This window comes from Erpetoichthys calabaricus, chromosome 12, assembly GCF_900747795.2.
Source record: "Erpetoichthys calabaricus chromosome 12, fErpCal1.3, whole genome shotgun sequence".
NCBI classification, from domain to species: Eukaryota; Metazoa; Chordata; class Cladistia; order Polypteriformes; family Polypteridae; genus Erpetoichthys; species Erpetoichthys calabaricus.
The window spans coordinates 90,865,511-90,885,617 of NC_041405.2; the positions used below are offsets into that span (position 1 = coordinate 90,865,511).

At 38.9% G+C, this 20,107-nt stretch overlaps 1 protein-coding gene across 4 annotated transcripts in view; it reads right to left on the reverse strand.

Moving 5' to 3' along the window:
- The window catches only part of tmem255a (transmembrane protein 255A), a 55,469-nt gene extending 38,079 nt beyond the window's left edge, over nt 1-17,390 (reverse strand). For 2 of the 4 annotated variants that reach the window (XM_051934963.1, XM_051934960.1), the window contains exon 1: nt 17,033-17,373. In XM_051934963.1, coding sequence (XP_051790923.1) covers nt 17,033-17,087 — 55 coding nt within the window. In that variant the 5' untranslated portion in view covers nt 17,088-17,373. Of the gene's footprint in view, nt 1-17,032 lie in introns of all 4 variants that reach the window. The other 2 variants (XM_051934964.1, XM_051934962.1) reach the window with 2 other exon arrangements.
- Between the last annotated feature and the right edge of the window lie 2,717 nt (nt 17,391-20,107).

A 20,107-nucleotide genomic window follows, 5' to 3' on the forward strand; every position in this document is an offset into this window, starting at 1 on the left:
CTATGTCAGAGTGCTGTTTATAGACTGTAGCTCAGCATTCAGTGCTGCTGTACTATCAAAGTTGATAGAAGGATATGAAGGTGCCCCAGTAGTGTTTCTTGACACACTTGTGCTAAATAATTAATTGGCTAAAAGTGCTTAATGCTAGTATAATATAGAGAAGATGTGCAGCTTTGTTCATAATTGCTATCAGATTTGCTCCTCCTTTGCTACTTCCTGGACTTCCTAACTGGTTGACCCCAGGATGTACATCACGTCTTCCATGCTGATCCTCACCACGGTCACCCTGCAGTGTAGACATTGCTGTACTCTTAGTTCACAAATGACTCTGTGGCCAGACACAGTTCCATCTACAGCATTACAATAATCCATCACCATCATAGGCCTGTTCACCAAACATTATGAGACAGCTTACACCAAACAGACAACAATCCCATACTTAATGTTTAACAATGCCTAGAAGTTAATCATAGACTTGAAAGGAACAAAATATATTGGATGTTGTCAAGATGGTTTACTGTCTACTTCAGATATCTGAGGAAAGCCCAGCAAACTACATCAACGATCACAAAGCTCTACTTGGGCACAGTGGAGTTCATTCTGGCTAGCTACATGACATCCTGACATGGCACCTGTTCTACTCAGCACCACAAAGTTCAACAGAGGGTGATGAAATCAGGCCAGAAAAGTCTAGGATAAAACTGCTTTTGACTCAAAAAAATGTATACAACACATAATATCTCAGAAAACAGTTTTATTAAACGCTTTATCCATTTTCTTGAATTCTGTCTTCTGGACCATCAGCACTCACACCACTAGATTCTGGGCCAGGCCCTAAAGTTACTCAGCAGCCAAATATACTGATAATTGAATGATCCCTCACAGCATCTAGGACCTGGGGTTTGATTCCAGGCTAGCTAGTTGCTGTGTGTGTGTGGACTTTTTCCCATTCCCCCTGGTTTCATGTGCATTTCTCTGGCTACTCTGGTTTCTTCCTACATTCCAAAGACCTACATGGGAAGTTAACTGGCCTGGCATGGACAGGAGTAGGTGTCTATTCTGTGATGTCCTTTCATCCTACCTAGGGTTTATCTTCCTTGTATAAGTGATGTTGCTAGGATAGGTTCGGACTTCTAATACACCTATGGGTGGAAACAAAAGTGGGCAATATCAAATGGATGTATGGTGAAATCTGGGGGAAAAACATAGTGTTATGTGTATAACATTTTAAATGACCAAAAAGAAAAGGAATAAAGTGCACCGCAGTGCCTTCCTTTACAGGATGTTCCATTCTTCTGTTGGGTCTTGCAGGTTCTGGCATGTATTCAGTATTACCACTCATGTTTTCCAGAAATTATTTTACTTTTAACTGCTTTTTAAAATACCTTTTCACTTTGCTTATTATCAAAGTGGTGTTTTAAATATTATATTGCACAAAAAAAATATATCATTACCATTACTGTATCAACAAGATTAAAATTAATTTTGAAGTTTGCATTAAAAGTAACTCTGTAATAGTAAAATATAATTCTAATATAATTCTCGTAAGATATAAATGCCAAAGCCTTTAACATATGGGACATCATTGTCATGTTTCAGCTCTGGTTGAGACCTTGGCTTAAATGTAGTGCCATGTGTTATGATCTTTTTATTAGCCCTTATATATCACTCTTTTGTGTATTTTTTATGTCTATGAATTGTAATGTATGTTGACGTTCAGTTATGTGCACTGTCCCCTTGAAATTCAGTATCGTGGGCAGGACCACCATGACATTTAGCTAAAGGATCATTTTTTGCTTATTTATTTAAGACAGAGATTCAGATCCTCCAGATTGATATTGAGAGTTGTGGAGTTTAAATCAAGTTCAGTGAGTATTGTTGGATTCTCTGCTTTTTTGTTGGTTAGGGAATTGAATTTTGGATTTGGACTTTGGATTGTCTTTTAGGCAAATCCTTTTTATCCTTTGCCATGTCTTCTTCTTTTTTTTTTAATAATATAGTCAAATTATTTATTTATATAGATTCTTTAAAGCTTTGTCCTTTAAGCCACAGGTTTTTACGTTTTCCATCTTCCTTGAAGGGCATTTTTTTATTTTGGTCATTAAAAATATTTTTTGAACTTTAAAAGGCAGTTTCCCATTTTGATCTGTGCTGGAAATGGCCTGCCTGTGGAGTTTGGCATGACACCTGCTGTGGGTTTTCAGGTCAGGGGTGTACTGGTGAGGTATAGGGTATTTACACCTACAAACTTTTTTACTGGGTTTTGTGTGGCTATTTCATGAACAATCCCAGGAATTTAGGGGAATTACCTTATTAATTTACAGTGTCAATATGTGGTTCTGTCTGTTAGGGGTCCATGGCAGTGCAGATTTTAGGAATTAAAAAAGTGTGCTCAGGCTCAGATTTGGGGGGGTTGTAAATGCACGTGATAGCAAGGCCAAGCAGATCCACAGTGTTGATAATTAAATTAGCTGTTTGCACGTTCAGTTGCAAATGTGAAAAGTATCCTCATTGATGCTCTGGTGGTTCTAATGAAGGCACCTACACCCACAATAGTATTATAAAGCCTGAGCAGAGTGATAGGGGGACAAAATAAGAAAAAAGCGAGAAGGCAAAGGTGAAACTGAAAATAAGAGAACCGGAAGTGAAATCTAACAAGAGAAACAAAAAGAGTCGCCAGCACTGTGGCAGAGCTGGTCCTGAAGAGTGGAGACAAGAAGGTCAGGAGAGAGGCTCCATTTGGAGCAGTGGCAGCCAGGAGCATAGGGTCACTCCTGCTGTTGACCGTGCTTGTAGGAGGGCATCTTCTTCTGCTGAGGAGACCTGAAAGGGGGAGCAGAAGCGTAGTTTTCGAAAGATACACTGAGGCTTGTGATTCTTTTAATCGATAACCGCTGAATGTTTTTTATCTTTGATTTTAACCTGTTTTTGGAATATTTATGAAATATTTATTGATTGATTTTAACCTCCACTGAGAACACAGTTTTATTGAGGGTTATTGACGTATTTGTTTATTTTTTATGTTAGGGACTGCACTGCACTTTTACAAAAAGTTGGAAAATAAATGCACTTTGCACTTTTTTGTACCTACTCGGATTGTTTTGTGTCTTTATTGTCCAGTCCATCGTCAGTACATGACTATCAATGACCTGGGTTAAAGGATGTTATGCCAACTGTGGACAACCCATGCATCACACAATATCATTTAGAAGCAACGGTCCCAGATAAGAGGATGGAACACATAATCATGAGGTTAACCATCAGTGTCACAGCTGATTTTGTTTGTTCTTTTTTGTTTTGTTTTACCTTTAAGATACTGTATAAGCATAAACAACACTCTAGATGGAAACTGAAAAACATCAAAGCTAAATCTGAAACTGCACAGCTCCAAAAACATAATTCCCAAAAAACGGATTAAGTCCTGTTTCCACCAAGTGACGACTATGCTGTATCAGTTTCACTGCTATCTGAACGCACTGCTTTGCTTGCTAGTGGAAAATACTTCTGTTGACTAACATAGAAATGCTTGTGAAAAGTAATCCATGCTGCCATGTCCAGTGGAAACCAGGCCTAACCATTTTCTCTCGGCTCAGGGGGTGTGGAGTTTCATTTAATTTTTCAGATGGTTAACTTTGCAAAACAAAGAATCTTTCGCAACCACTTTAGTTGGTCTCAGACTTCACTATTTCAACACCCATATATTAGGAATTTGTGAAAAGAATTCTTTCAGTTTGTTCACATTTTTGGACAATATTTCAAATTATTTAATTGGTATGAGGAATACCAACAAGAAAAACCTTGGCCACGGAAAGTAATAAAGTAAAGGTTATTTTTTCAAAATTGTAAGTGTTATGATTTGGGGGACCTTGCAAAAGTATAAACTTGTGAAACTCTTCCAAAAAAACTTTATGAAATAGATTTATTTAAATTTATTACTTATTTAAAAATACACGTTATAAAGATAATAATTAAACAACGGTGAAAATAAAGCATAAAATACCAACTGATTAGACCTCACAAAATAAATAATCAAATAGATGAGTAAAATGTGAAAAAAAGGGAAGGTAAAACCCCAAAATACAAGCAAATCCTAAACATATAGAAGAAAGTATAAGTCTCTAAATAAAATAAAATAAAACAACAACAGAGAACTTACATTACGAGAAGACAAACCAACTCAGTTGAACATGCAGAGAAAAGAACTCCATGCCCCAACAATTAGACTGAAGAATGAGGGGACTTCAAATGGGCTCCCCATGGCTGTCCATGGTAGAAAATTAACTGAATTAAATTACTTAACAAATATTAAGTGAAAATTAAATAACTACATTAGACTCAAATAGAAATTATTTAAAGGTTATTCAAATAATTAACAAGGTGTCACACACGCACAATTAGTGGGCAGTCAACGGGCCCCAACAGAGCATGAAAGAACACGAGATGGGGATATAAAATGGAGCATTAATGCCTTTCTCTCTTTCACACCAGAAAACCAGAAGATCAAAAGTCCGACTTGAATTTTATGCCCGTAAAAACCATCCCAATGTCCGGAGAGGACTTCACTTCCGCAACCAATCCATCTTCTGATTCGTCCGTCCTCCTGTAATGACTTCACTTCTGCTCCCTCTCCGATGCCCTCACCTCCAGCTACCAATGATGACGTCACCTCCGTCATTTACTATCCACATTATCCCCATTCCCTCTGTCTTCAATACTTCCTTCCACAAATGCATAAAAGCTCTGTCTAACCTTATTTTGATGTCAACAGCTTGATTTATAAATTTTGACCGCAATATCAGTCCGAATTGATTGTCTGGACCACCAACATTAAACAGGGACATACCCCAACCCTTAATCTGTTTTCTCTGTTGTCTTATTTCTTCACACAAAGAAAAAGGCAACAAACAGGAAGTACATAACAACACAGAGAAACCAAGAATGGAGCCCTAAAATAATCAGACCTTTAAGAAAAAGTAAACTAAAAAAAATTGCAAAATTAAAACACACAAATGCCAAATGCATAAATATGAACTTAAAATGAAAAGTATAACTATAAAAAGCAAAAACTCCATAATGTGATCCAAAAGTCAGTCAGTCAGTCATTTTCCAACCCGCTATATCCTAACACAGGGTCACGGGGGTCTGCTGCAGCCAATCCCAGCCAACACAGTGCGCAAGGCAGGAACAAATCCCGGGCAGGGCACCAGCCTACCGAAGGATCCTAAAGTCAAAATCCAAAATAAAAACTTAAAATTCCGAAAAACCAAGAGGAGCCAAAACCAATGCTAAAACCATGTAGGAACACAAAAAAGGAGCAGACAAAACTATTAGAGGAAACTAACACTACTGCACTGATGCAGTGGCTGCCTGAGATTTAATTAGCCCCTGACAAAGCAGTCAAAGATGACCACCGCACCTGAGGGCAGTTTTACCCTGAAACTTAACACAATACAAAATTACATAAAGAAACAAGACATTGGTGATTATTAACAAGGCCAACATAAGAAAACTAAACTGGAATAGAACTCAAAGTGTTCATCATAGAAGTTAAAGAATGAAACAAAATAAAATTAACAAGAAAGACTAGGTTCAGGGTGACACGGTGGCGCAGTGGGAAATCTGGGGACCTGGGTTCGCTTCCCGGGTCCTCCCTGCGTGGAGTTTGCATGTTCTCCCCGTGTCTGCGTGGGTTTCCTCCGGGCGCTCCGGTTTCCTCCCACAGTCCAAAGACATGCAGGCTAGGTGGATTGGTGATTCTAAATTGGCCCTAGTGTGTGCTTGGTGTGTTTATGTGTGTCCTGCGGTGGGTTGGCACCCTGCCCAGGATTGGTTCCTGCCTTGTGCCCTGTGTTGGCTGGGATTGGCTCCAGCAGACCCCTGTGACCCTGTGTTCGGATTCAGCGGGTTGGAAAATGGATGGATGAATGGACTAGGCTCAAGACTCTTGCAAGACTATATAACATTAGTATTTTTATTGTTATTTTGGTGTCATCATCTTGTCACCATTTTGTGTAATTTTTTTGTTCATGGGGCCACTCTTGTGAATTATTTTTATTCATAATTTATTATGGAATTATTATTATATTTAATTCTTATTTTTCACTCCTGCTTAAGTTCTGAATGTTGGGGAATGTGTTTATATTAGTGGTTGTTTATACTGATGGCTATTTGAATGGCATAAAGTTATTTTTATGTTTTATGCCAAGCTTATAATCCACCGAAGGCACCATTAGCTGTTTTTTTGCCTCAGTTACAACATTACAGCATTTACCCGTGATGTCATTTACACAACAGGACAAAGGTTACCCACCTGTTCTGTCACTATCAAGGATTGTGCAGATACTAAACACTTTGCCCTCATTAATGTTCCTATTCACCTTTCTGGTCACAAAATGTTTTGGCTATGTTACTCTACATTGATTTCTAATTTACATTAGTGACTAAACAACAGTTCTATAAATTCCCTGTTACAATTTTGCTTTGATCATAAACTACATTTCCTCTTCTGGCCCTTTATTCCTATTTTTTGTTTCTAGATTTTATGGGTGCCACCATTTTGTGTGTCCTGTTGCCATGAGGCTGCATGGTTTCTTGGCTTATGATGCACAAAAGAGTCATGGTGTCCATAATATAGACATGAAGACCTCTCACATTAAGCAAACTTCTAAACTCTAAGAAAGCTTGGGCAAGACTCACAAGTGGCTAGCACTAGAACTTTAGGAAGTTCTGTTGCTTTAGAAGTTGTACTTGGGTTTGACCAGCATTTTACTAGCATATTGACTTTCATGCCAGTCTCAGAAGAAACATGTGCTACAGGCCTTAGCTTTGACTTTAACTATTCTTCTGTTTATTCCCTTAAGAAAGATATTTGCTCATCTCTGCTGTGCCAAAATGCAGCATCCATCCCAACTGATCACATAATACCCATGCAAACATAATATCATGTATTTTGTAATAGATTCCCTTACATTAATATCATGGCAATTTATTTACAGAATGCTTGATATTCTGTTAAGTCCTTAACCCACCAACTCTGTAACTATTTTGAAGTATAGAATGAAATGGTAGCCTTTCCAAGTATCATGCTATGTCTTAACTTGAAACATTGCTGGTCTAACTAACCATAATTTGAATGTGAATGTAAAGGAGCAATTGATTCATCGTCTCCTTCTCTTCTGCTTCCAATGGGCGAAGAGACTTTAAAATGCCTAAAAAGCAGTGAATTCTTAGTGGGGGGGCGGATAATGAGAATGATTAGATATGGCACAGGAAGATAGTTTTTGATGTCAGGAACCATAGTTACAAAGATTTCAGTTTAAAATGCAGATGCAAAAACATTATTATTATCAATTTGATTATAAATAGTCCTCAGTGCAAATAAAATGACATAAATAAGGCCTGGCAGAAAATTATGCTTTTACAAAGAGTTCTGTAAAGTAACACGGAAAAATGCATCTGATTAGAAAATTGCTTGTTAAAAATGAAAATGAACATTCAGTTTTACTTCCTTAACTAAAATATTATCATTTAATGCTGAAACTCTTCACTTGAATGCTGTCTTTCCCATGTGTGCTAGCAGCCAGTAGCACACAGCAACATCATCAAAAGTGTGTATATTCACTGTGCCATTGTATCACATGTCACAATAATTAAATGGGATTTAACAGTTCTACTCTTGCTTATTGTTTTGACTTGCATATTGTTATTCAGTAACTGAACGGTGATAAAACACCAATTTGCAGGTTGAACAAAAATGTTCAAATATGAAATGGGATCTTTGACAAACATGCACAGCTGCTCTCTACATGCACGGCAGCAAATTCTTTACAAGTATGGATTAATCTGCCCAACCCTGAGAACAACTGAATCCAGCAATTCAGTCTAGCGTTAATATTTCCTTTAATGCCTCTTAACTTTTTAAAAATATAAAAGGCAAACAATTATGCATACATTCAGGATCCCTCACTAGTTGCATTACAGGCATGGTAATAATAAAAAAAATAATGACAGGAATTCATCTGCAATGAAAAAGCTCATAAAAAAGATCAAAGTATACAAAATGAACATTAAGTGCTTACAGAAACAAAAATTGAAACTTATGAAAAGAGCTTAGTGCAAGAAAAAAACAGGTAGTGGGGAAAAAAAACTATGAGGTAAAATGTGCTTAATAAGACCAGCAGAGAAGATCTCCTAGAACAACTGACACAAGACAGTTTGAAACTTAAAGACCTTGGCTACACTGAAACAATGCTCTGAACTTTTTCCTAATGTCTTACACTGTTGACTATAGCTGAGCTTCTGCCACACTTATACACAACTTTAAGGAACCCCCACATTCACAATTTAATTTAAATATTTCCTACTTACATCAGCATTTAGAGAAATTTACAAGACTAAATGGCTTCAAGATTCTAGCACTGCAGAGAATCTGCAACTTTTCATTTTAAAGTTTGCACACTCAACGCTATTATTAATTTAGTTATGTCCGTAAAAAATCAATATTTTATTACTAAAATAGTGAATCTTCTTTCATGCTGGTACATCATTAACAGAGCAAGGAACAAATAAAAAAAAAAGGTATACCAGTCATATAACATGACATTTAGCTTTGGAGGTTTAGATAAACAGATCAGTGACACAGTGTGCACACGTATCCTTTACCTAAATCCTCAGCTTCGTTCCCACATCCTAGTTTACAGCAATGAATGAGCAGCTAACTGTTTAATCTGTCACTTTATCTTCTCAGATGGTCACATTGCATACCATCTCACTCGTCTCTATATCCTCTATACTGTACTGCTTTCTCTCTTAATTTTGATTTATAATCCTTTATTCACCATATACAATTTCTTGTATTAGGAATTTTGTCATTTTTCGCAAACCCCAACTTACTCTCCAGACACATGTGGAGTTTTTTGGGGTCAGCTATTTGTACAGCCCCCCTGGAGCAATTGCTGGTTAAGGGCTTTGCTCAAGGGCCCAACAGAGTAGCATTCCTTCAGTCACTGCCAGGATTTGAACCGGCAGTCTTCAAGTTACCAGGCCAGACCTTTTAGCCAGACAGCACAAACCTGGACTCTCTTAATGACACTTGTGGAGCCTCATCTGAAAATCATTATCAAAATCAATCTGCTGGATCCTGACTCCTGAGACAATTACACCACTGAAAAGACTAGGCCTTTTAGCTGAATTACACAGAAAGCAACTTTGTTCTACTGATTCCAGTAAAACATTTTCTGATGCTACCTAATGGATATGAGGAGAAGCTACTGGGTCCCTGACAGTCCTAACATTTAAAAAGGCAACAGGTTCTAGTTATACATGATCTTTATGTTCTGTGTTGGCCTGGAAGTATCCTAGACTCCTGTTAACCCTCCAAGGCTTCCACTGTATGTCATGTTCAGCCTTAGGTTAGGAAAGCCTGAGTTCAGCAGGGGTCATCTGTCCACTAGTGTTTGGGGAACATTAGTGACTTCCTCATACACAGAACTTCCTTCTCTCTTTTAAAGCAATTCTGATCCTAGGCACAATTCCATCCTTTGCTGCGTGGCAACACTTTGTACCCTGGGCATCCCACCATGCATGTAACGGTAAATAACACACTAACATACTAAAGATATAAAAAGGTGCTGTGTGGGTAAATATTGTGGGAAATCTTGCAATTACTCAAGGTAGTGCTGCCTAGAGACTAAAATAGTGGAAAGTTACATACAAGGGTACCACCTCACTGCCCCTAACTGTCTAACTCCCTTCAGCAGGTCATTTAACCCACTAGCACTCCTACAGGTAAACAGGGGCAATGACAGCCATATGCTTGAAATAAGTAAGTTGTTTTGTATTATCAGCTGAATAAATTACATAATAAATGAAAAGATCAGCCATCCTTCATCAGGATTGGGATTGCAGTGGTGAGAGCTGTAAATAAGGAAGCAATCCTGGAGGTGGCAAAAGGCAGTCACAGTGCACAGTTACACATTTTCACATGCGGCCATCTTAGATCTGCTGAATAACCTGGGATGTACGAAGAAAATCTACATAGACAAAGGAAAAGCATGGACACCATACACATAAACACACACAAACTACCAAGGCTGGGATTTGAATCAATGTCTCTGAACAGCAGTAACCACTCTGATGCCTTTAACATTATGTAGCTTTTGGTGCTATACAGAATTTTAGTGCTCTGTCATGTTTTTTCATAATGCTCACACATCAGACTTCAGTTTCACCCAATACCTCAAAAGACAATCTCAACATTGATCTGTTCCAAGGCCTCTCTATAAATAAATCAGTGTTTGGGCCATCACCTGGCATGTTAAGGGCTATAAGAACTCAGGATGTTTTATTTTGGTAAGCAAATACAGTTAGGAAATAGGGATGAGTCCTGGAGACATGGTTAAAAAATATAGAAAGGTTCATTAAAGTGTCCTAATGCATTAGCTAATGAAAACGTTTACCAGTAAAGCAAGCAGCTAGACATTAAAAAGCCATTACCACATCCATCTTGTTGGAGTGCTAATTTTAGTCAGTTGTGCAGAACTGTCTTATAGCATCATTAATTTGAAAGCACAATATCCAGGAAAGAAAACTGTTGAATATTTTGATATAATATACAAATTATTGCAATGTTTAGCTGCCCAATACAAACAAATGTATTTCCATTTGTTACTTACATGAAGATATTTATTTATATAAGATATTTACTGAATATCAGTGCATTACAGTGATGCAGTGCTAGCGCTGCTTCCTCACAACATGGAGACTGGAGTGTATATCCTGGTGCTTCCTGAATGGTGTTTGCATGTTCTCCCTGTGACCATGTGGATTTTCTCTGATTGCTCTGATTTCCTCCTTTCCGTGCAAGTTAGGTGTACCAGCATTGCTAACTTGACACCTGATATGTGCGTGTTCACCCTGTAATGGACTGGCACCCTGTCCGGACTTTGTTCCTGCCTTGTGCCCAATGTTTGCTGGGATAGGCTCCAGCTTCCCCACGACCTTAGCACAGGATAAGTGCATTTTAAAATAAATGGATGGATTTACCAAACATTAGGTTGGAGAGCATGTGCTGAAAGTGTGTTGTCGCACCCACCGCACAATGAACTACCTGGATTGGGACCCGAGTAATTGGGAGAGATATCTGTGAACAAGACATTTAGTGCCCTCCTATTTTTTCACTTCCTAATTTTCTGCTTGATGCTTGTCATGAATAGCCCATTTATTTCTATGCTAATCTTCATGTGTGAATATTTTGCATTATTATATAAGCACTTTATTACTTAAGAGACCAAACAAAATTCAATGAAACTGACTGGTTTCCAGGCAAAGTTAAAGGAATTCATGAATATAACAGACCAATGCTGTCTGACTGTTGGCAACACTCAAGATCCACTGAGAAGCCTAGGAGGGAGGATAAGAGTTCAAATTAGAATTTGGGATCAAGACAGCGAAAGATCACAAGCCTTGAGACCATTCCTTCATTTTGTTGCACTTTCTGTCCTGGCATGCTTCTCCATCCCTTTGTTCCTTCTTCCCACTATCACATTAACCTATTTACAGCTGCTAGTCTCTCTTCTACTAAAAACTCCTTAATGAACGTTTGGTTTCTTTTACAGGAACCTTGCATTCAGATCATTGTTTGAATCTCACTAACAAACTTGCTAGCATTTAAAATGTCTACACGTAAAGAAAACAGAAGTGGCTTGCATTAGATTACAACACATTCTTCGCTTGGATTGCTGCAATTTTCTCTTCTTGCACGAAACATCAACAGACTTTAACAAATTCAAAATGTGTCTCCAAAACTCCTGATTCAAATCAAACCTCAGCTGACCCTTCTGGAAGATAAGGAATCATCTAGACCAGGGGTGTCAAACTCTGGGCCTGGAGGGCTGCAGTGGCTGAAGGTTTTCATTCTAACCCTTTTTCTAATCAGTGACCAGTTTTCATTGCTAATTCATTTTGTTTCTTTTCATTTTAATAGCCCTGTTTTTAAGGATTCTGTCATCTGAATTGATTCTTGTCTTCATTAAATGGCAGCCAAACAGAAATGAGATGTGAAACGAGCCAACAAATTAATGAGAAGCCCATTCTTGCTGTTAATTAAGCCAGTTATTTAATTCCATGGCTTGTTGCTGCTCTCATTTTGCCACAGCAGACATTTCCAAAACTGTTGATTTTTCTGTTTTTTCTAAGAACATTGTCAAGATCTTTTGGTGAGCTGAGAGATCAACCTTACTGAGACCTTCACTTTTCTTTATTTTCAGATATTGTGTGATAGGCACAGGTGAGCTGGTCATGTGGCGGTTTGTTTTGTGTCTCATTATTGTTGGCTGCTAATTAAGAAAAAAGAAACAACTAAGGGGTCTGAGTCAAGTTAATTAAGACTAAAGCAAAAGAAATTAATTAGCAGCAAAAACTGGCCACTAATGAAGAAGATGGTTAGAATGAAAACCTGCAGCCACTGCAGCCCTCCAGGACCGGAATTCGACACCCCTGGTCTAGACTGAATCAACCTTACTAACACCATTTTATTATAGGCTGGCTATTGGCAAAGTGACGCAATGGGGAGCACTGCTTCCTTATAGCTCTAGTATTCTACATTCACATCCTGCCCTTGACCCTGTCGCTGCAAAGTTTACAAAGTTCTTCTCGTGCCTGAAAGGGTTTTTCTCTGTGTATTCCAGTTCTCCTTGCATATTCCAGGGAGATCCATGTTCTGTTATTTGTAAAGTCTAAACTTCCCTGCTTTTGTGTGGCAAGAATGTATTCCTGCTTGGAACCTGATCATACCAGGATAGACTATGGCCCCTGTCAACATGTACTGGATTAAAAAAGTCTGATAATGGATGGATCATATTGCTAATACATCAGCACACCTTTCTGCTCTGATCATTTCATATACCCCTGCAAGCTAACTGCTTAACTTCAGTTGCCAGTAATGGCTGTCAAATAAGCCTCCCTTGATAGGTAGAATGTGTTGATAGCACTGGGAGTTGGTGAACAAACTTCTGTCTGTCCAAAAGCTTTCTTGTACAGCTGTTGGAGAGGAGTCAGGAAGTTTTATCAATCAATCAATTGATCAATCAGTCAATCAATCAATCAATCAATTGACTTTATTAAAAGTGAAGAATCACCATGCAGCATGGTCCCAAATACACTGTACAAATTAGAAGAATTAATGAGACAAGACATAAAGTAAGCAAATAAAAACAGAAATTAAAATTCAACAACAACATCAATATTGAAAGAATAATAAATAATAATATGTAAATAAAGTGACATTAAAACACCAAGTTAAGGTATGTCAACAAGTAATAAAAAATAATAATAATTTACACATTTAGGGAATACTTCAAAGATGATAGACCTGACTGAATTGTAGATTTGGAGAAAGCTTATTATAGAGTGTCATGTCAAGAGGTCTGGAGGTGCATGAGAGAGAAAGGAGTATCAAAGACGTAATAATAATAATAATTCTTTGCATTTATATAGCGCTTTTCTCACTACTCAAAGCGCTCAGCAATTGCAGGTTAAGGGCCTTGCTGAAGTGCCCAACAGAGCAGAGTCCCTTTTGGCATTTACGGGATTTGAACCGACAACCTTCCGATTGCCAGTGCATATCCCTAGCCTCAGAGCCACCACTCCATCCCGTATGTGAGGACAGTCCAGGATATTTATGAGGGAGAGAGGACTTGGGTTAAAAGCAGTGTTAGTGTAACAGACCAGACTCCAGTTAGAGTAGGTCTGCACCAGGGATCTCCTTTAAGTCCTTAACTCTAGTTATGGGTGTGTTGAGTCTCGGGATAAAAGACCAATCCCACTGGTTTAGGCTTTTTGTTGACGACATTATATTGTGTAGCACCAGAAAACAGGAAGTGGAGAGGAAATTGGAAGGATGAAGAAGGGCTTTGGGAGACAGAGGAGTGAAGATAAATAGGAAGAAGACAGAATATATGAGGTTTAATTATGATCAGGATTCAGAAGTTAGCCTGCAGGAAGAGCTATTGAAAACAGTGGATAAATTCAAATATCTATGATAAGTGGTAGCCCAAGATGGAAATTAGATGCAGAGATAACTCACAGAGTGCAGTGTGGATTGAACAATTGGGAAAAAGCATAAGGAGTATTGTGTAATCAAAGAAATAAGGTGAAGGTTAAAGGTAAGGTTTTTAAAACAGTGGTAAGACCAGCAATGATGTATGGAGGTGAGACACGAGCAGTAAAGGGAGTGCAGAAGGAGAACTTGGATGTGACAGAAATGAAAATGTTGAGAAGGATGTGTGGACTTAAAAAAAAGAACAGAAAAAGAAATGAGACAATGAGAGGTACAACAAAAGTGCAAGAGATGTCTAAGAAAGTACAGGAAAGTAGGTTATGGTGTTATGGACATGTGATGAGGAGAGACAATTAATATATGGGAAAAGGAGTGATGAGAATGGAAGTAAAGGAGAAGAGAAAACGAGGGAGGCCAAAGTGGAGCTGATGGATAAAGTAAAAGAAGATCTGAAAGAAAACGGCTTGACTGGTGAGGAGGCACACGGTCAAGCTATTGGGAGAAGGTTGATCATGTACTGTATGTTGACCCTACATAGAAGTAGGAAAAGATGAAGAAGAAGAAGTGGAAGAAGAAGTTTAAGTGAAGGGAGTGAAGCTAGACTTTTAATCTTGATTTAAAAATATCAACTGAGTGTCTTTTTCTAGCACATAATGGAAGGCCATTCCAAAGATAAGGTGCATGGTAGGCAAATGCTCTGTGATCAACTGATTTTTTCTTAACTGGGGGAGTAATGAAAAGACCAGCATTAGGAGAGTGAAGAGGACATTGAGGAGTGTATGGTGTAATTAGCTCAGCTAAATAGGGTGGTGCAAGTCCATGCAAGGCCTTTTTTGTTAAAAGAAGGACTTTAAAATTGGCTCTTGCTTGTATTGGTAAACAGTGAAGTGAAGCTAGAATGGGTGTTAAGTTTATTATTATTTTTTTTTTTATTTTTTTTTTTTTAAGATTCTAGCTGCAGCATTCTGAACAAGCTGGCGAATTCTAGTAGCACAACTAGGAAGCCTGGAGAAAAGGACATTACACTAATCTAGTCTAGAAGAAAGAAATGCATGAATTAATGTTTCAGAATCACACAAACATAGAAAAGATTGCATTTTTGCAATATTATTAAGATGAAAAAAATCCTACCTTGGGGTAATAGCCTTGATATGAAACTGGAATGTGAGACGTGCATCAAAGATCATTCCAAGATTTTTGATAGCCAGACTTTGAGAAATACTAGGTTATATTTCGTACACTATGGACCTCTGTCCCTCCTTTTAGTGTTGAGGCTCCATTGTGCGGTTCCATATTAACTATCTCAAATGGTACTTGGCGTGCTTTACAGTTGTTTTCTGTACCCACTCTGTGGTATGATTATTGTCTACCCATTATGCTGGGTTTTCCCAAGCTTGTCCTTTTGTTCACCAAATGCACAATTTTTGTTTCTCCTTGAATCAGTTACAATTTTATTAACTTTTTGTCTCAGCTTAATATTGTAATGTAGTCTTGTGTGGACCTTGTAAAGGTGTCCATTGTTAAGTGTGTAAGATGATTAATTGTTTGACTGTACAATAAGCAATGAACTTGCACCTTTTGTGCTTTACATTCAGCTTTCACTTACTATATGTTACAACGTGCATGAAAAGCTACAGGCAAAAATGCCTAATTATGAATCATGAAGCTTATATTCTTAAAATTGAAATGCATCGTGTATGAACTTTATATAAAAATAAATAAAATACAGTCCAAAACTAGCATCTGTCTTTTTAATTTCTACTCAGTCGCAACTGCAATAAAGAGAACCTCAGGGAATTAACTATTACAACAGTCCTTCAAGGTCATATCGTTTGATCTTAAACATGAGTGCTGAAATCTATAATATAGACAGAGTCTTCTTACTTAGGACAGGAAGACAATTGTGGATTTAGTGCAACAGAAGCTTGGCAGCATCTTAAGAAGAGAGGCTTTATATAGGTTTAATGGTAGTTAACTTATAAGGACTAGAGCATTTTTGACTTGTTTTGGCCAATTTCTGTCATCTGGTTTTGTAACCGAGGATGACTCTATTATGCTGCCACATTTGTAAATCGCTTTGGATAAATGTGTCTGCTAAATGAACACATCTAAATGTGACATAAGGAAAACTTGAACTGATGGTTCGGCAGCTACTCTTACTGTTGATGAAAAGGATCTTCACACTTCAGTATGTCACTATCTCGTCTTCCATATACTACAGCAAGCAACGACCATTAATTTCATGGGAATTAACTTTTTTTTGCCTTAAAAAAACATCGGTGTAAGTAGTTCCAGTCCCATTATAGTTATCAGTAATTCTAATTTGTCAGCCTGTAGCAAAACACCATCGACGCAGAAAGGCAGCGAGCTGGAAATCACAGCGTGCGTTAAATATCCACTTACCACCCCGGTTAAGAAGAGGTGGTTAACCTGGAACTGTCCGATCAGGCCCGTTTGCTTTCCCGACACGGTGTTAGAAGAATCATGCATTGGTAGTCTCCAGTCGGCTTCGCCCCCCATAACGTGGAGGAACTCCGACACAGAAGGATAGGCGCTGAGATGAAATGACTAGGACCACAAATACACCGTGTGCGCTGAGGCGGCTTGCGGCACACAAGAATCGAACCTGCTAGCAGACCGCGGGCTTCCGCCTAGTCTCTGGACCACCCTGCTACCTCCGCATCAATTACGTGGAATTAATATTTTAAAAAAAGCGTCCAGTTCTTAACGATGCTTAAATACAATGCGCCATTTTTAAACGGTCACGACTGTCCCAGTCGTTATTAACGTAGCTAGCTTGAATGTACGTACACAATGCAGCACCATGCAGGTGAAGGCGGCACATTCCGAGGAGACGTCCGTTATTGTGGTAATTGATGCAGTGCCCGGGCTGCGCTAGGTGCTCTCGAGTTCCGCTGCCGCAGCAATGCCGCCGCACCCCTGCGCCGATCGCTGCTTCCTTGACCTTGCACTTACCCACAGTGTCTGGGACAGTTAGACCGGGAGCAGGCTGGTTCATTCCTGGAGGCATCTTTGAAAGTCTTTATTTTTTATGATTTCTCATACGACCCTTTTTTTTAAATGATCCCAACGGTCTTCCCCTTTTAAAATCGCACTTCAGTGCCTGATTTCTACTGATGGTGCTTCCTATGACCATCGGATTCTGGCAGTGGGATCATGTTCCCTGGCGACGGCTCCTCTCTTGCCCGCTGTGATCCTTCCCTTCACTTTCCTTTCGGCTGGCCCCCAGCTCTCCAAAGCGGCGAGGTATTGATCGTCAGTCTTTACAGCTCGGGTGCACTGAGCATGCGTCTGCCCCTACACTTAGAAGACGTGAGATTTTCGGAGATATGTCCTGTGAAATGCGGGAGAGTCGAGTTAGACGCATATTTCGTTCATTTTGTAAAACATCGTAAATAAATATGCGGCATGTATTATACTTTGTTGAATAAACGTCGAGAATAAAATGTAAAGATAACGCAGGGGGAATGTATAGATAACACTAAAGCATGTGGCGTGCGGGTCCCCTTACACGGGCCAACAAACCATTACGTGCTGTAGATGTGCTGCTGACAGCTTAACAGTGACACCAGCCGATCGCCGTCTAACGCGTTAAAAGCGATATTAATAAGATCTACCTCTAGTGGAAAAAATAAGAAATGTAGATAAAAATATAATAGCTGTAATATATGGAATAGATTTTAAAAAAGAATATTTAAATACAAGCTACTAATGTGAGCAATATGAAGAGTACTGTATAAAAGCACAGCAAAAGTCATGCGAGTATGAGCATTGAACTTTATTTTGCCAAATACGTCAGCAACTTTGCAAGTCACGGATTTTAAGTCAAAAGTAAAATGACAAACGCATGTATCTGATACGTGGTATAGGAAATCGCAAATCAAAAGAGCTCCAAATTAAAAATGATTTGTATGTAATATATGCATTCAGATTTATTGCCCGGTACAACAAGTAACATTTTAATACCTTAAAGATAGGCACTTAAAACACCAGCATGATATAACGTGCTCTTAGAAGTTGCCGAGTTTTTCTCGGGAGCTCAAGGTGCAAGACTGGAACCAACTCTGAAAGGGCTGCCGGTTCAAACTCTACCACGAGGTCTCATTTGCAGTTTCCCGTTAACTGAACAGGGAAGGGAAACTGGAGAAAAGCGGACGGGTATTGGACAAGCTTCGCGCATACAGTGCTTGGGCAGGCAATCGAGCGCACCGTGTCTCCTGACAGGTTGGCGACATACAGTAAGTTCAATTCAATGGCGAATAGCCAAGTGGTCTTTACGATTCAGTAGCTGGTAAAATAACACCGTAGTTAAGCGAGCTGAGGGTTGGTTAGAATCAGGAGTTTAGCAGACACATTTTGAACTGGAAGGAAGGATTGAAGAGAGAAATGAAGGAAGTCAAAAAAGGTAAAAGATATTTGCAAAAAACGGAGGACGGAACCTCCACAAGGCCATTTTACAGCGGTTCTTTTTAATCACTATAGCTTGCCCGGCACAGACCGCAGTTCATCACAACTTAACAGGACATGGGGGCCGTTTAACACACACACGACACACAACGGAGCCTCGAAGAAAAAGGCAAGTGATGACCGCTCGAGGTCTTCGTGGGCAACGACCTGGGGTTTAATTCCGACCTGTGCTGCCAGATCAGTGGCACATCACTGCTAAACACTACGCCACCATAAAGCCCAGGCTCTGGATTTTAGTAGCACCTGAAAAAACTCAGTTCCCAAAACAATGGGCAGTTTATCAAAGCCACAACATTCTGGTTTACTGATGTTTACTTGTTTGGTTCAATCATTAACACATTTAAGCTTCTTTTGTCAATAAGATGTATGCAAAGACTGTTCAATATATTGAATACAGAGAACAAAAACACTACAGTGTTTACAATTTATCAGTTTAAATAATGTTTTCTAATAATGTATTTCGATTTTTAAAGACAGCTAGAAACGCTACCATTGTGGTCCAAAAGTGGATGCTGTGGACTGCGATAGGCAGAACTCCACGGGACAAAAGCTGACTTTAGAACTGATAAAACTGCTATCACTGGCAAACATGTTTAATTATTACACCATTTCTTAACATATAGGAACATATCGACGGAAATTAGTTGACATTTTTTAATCAAGTCAAATTAAAATAATTATCCTAAAGCATTTATTTTATACTCAAATACGTGATTTTAGAGAGATTGCAACTGATAACACCCTTAGGAAATTTTTCACATCTGATGGACATTTCTGCAGATAACTTGTTTATTTCTGCAGTATAATTTAATTATGTTAATTTTATTAAGAATGTCTTATCTAAGTCAGGGCAAACGTTCCATATTGGGTTCCTTCCATTGTCCAAAGACATGCAGGTTAGGTGATTCGGCAACGCTCAACTGGCCATACTCTCGGTTTGGGGTATGTGCGTGTGTGCCTGTGAGCCCGTGTGCCTGTGAGCCCGTGTGCCTGTTCGCGCTACGACGGACTGGCATCCTATCCAGGGTTTGTTCCTGCCATGCGCCCTATGCTAGCTGTGATTGGCCACAGCAGCCCCCGTGATCCTGGTCTTGATTAAGTGGGTTAGAAAATGACAAGACATGATGTAAATCCTTTGGTCAACAGACTTCGCCTTTGCCTCATGGTGCCGCCCGTTTCTTCGTTCCTGGCCAAACCTATACGCTGTTTCCGTCATATTAGGTCTGTTTGCATATAGCGTACGACAAATGGATTTATTCCATGCTAAAGACCTCATTCCATTCCATTATATTTCTAATACAGTACTATAAACCAACATGGCTTAAAGGAGAGGAACTTAATTACATTTGAAATTGATCTTTCTTTCTTTCTGAAGTCTTTACTATTTGGTTTGTCACACTTTATAATGTACTGTATATATTGACACATCATTCAACATTTTTCAAATCTGCTTAATGAATTTCTAGGGTCTTTGGGCTGTCAGGGTTGGGCTCAAGGCAAAAACGAAAACCAGCCAGTTGTATATATTGAAGTATTCCTCTTTAGAATCGATGAAAAACAGAA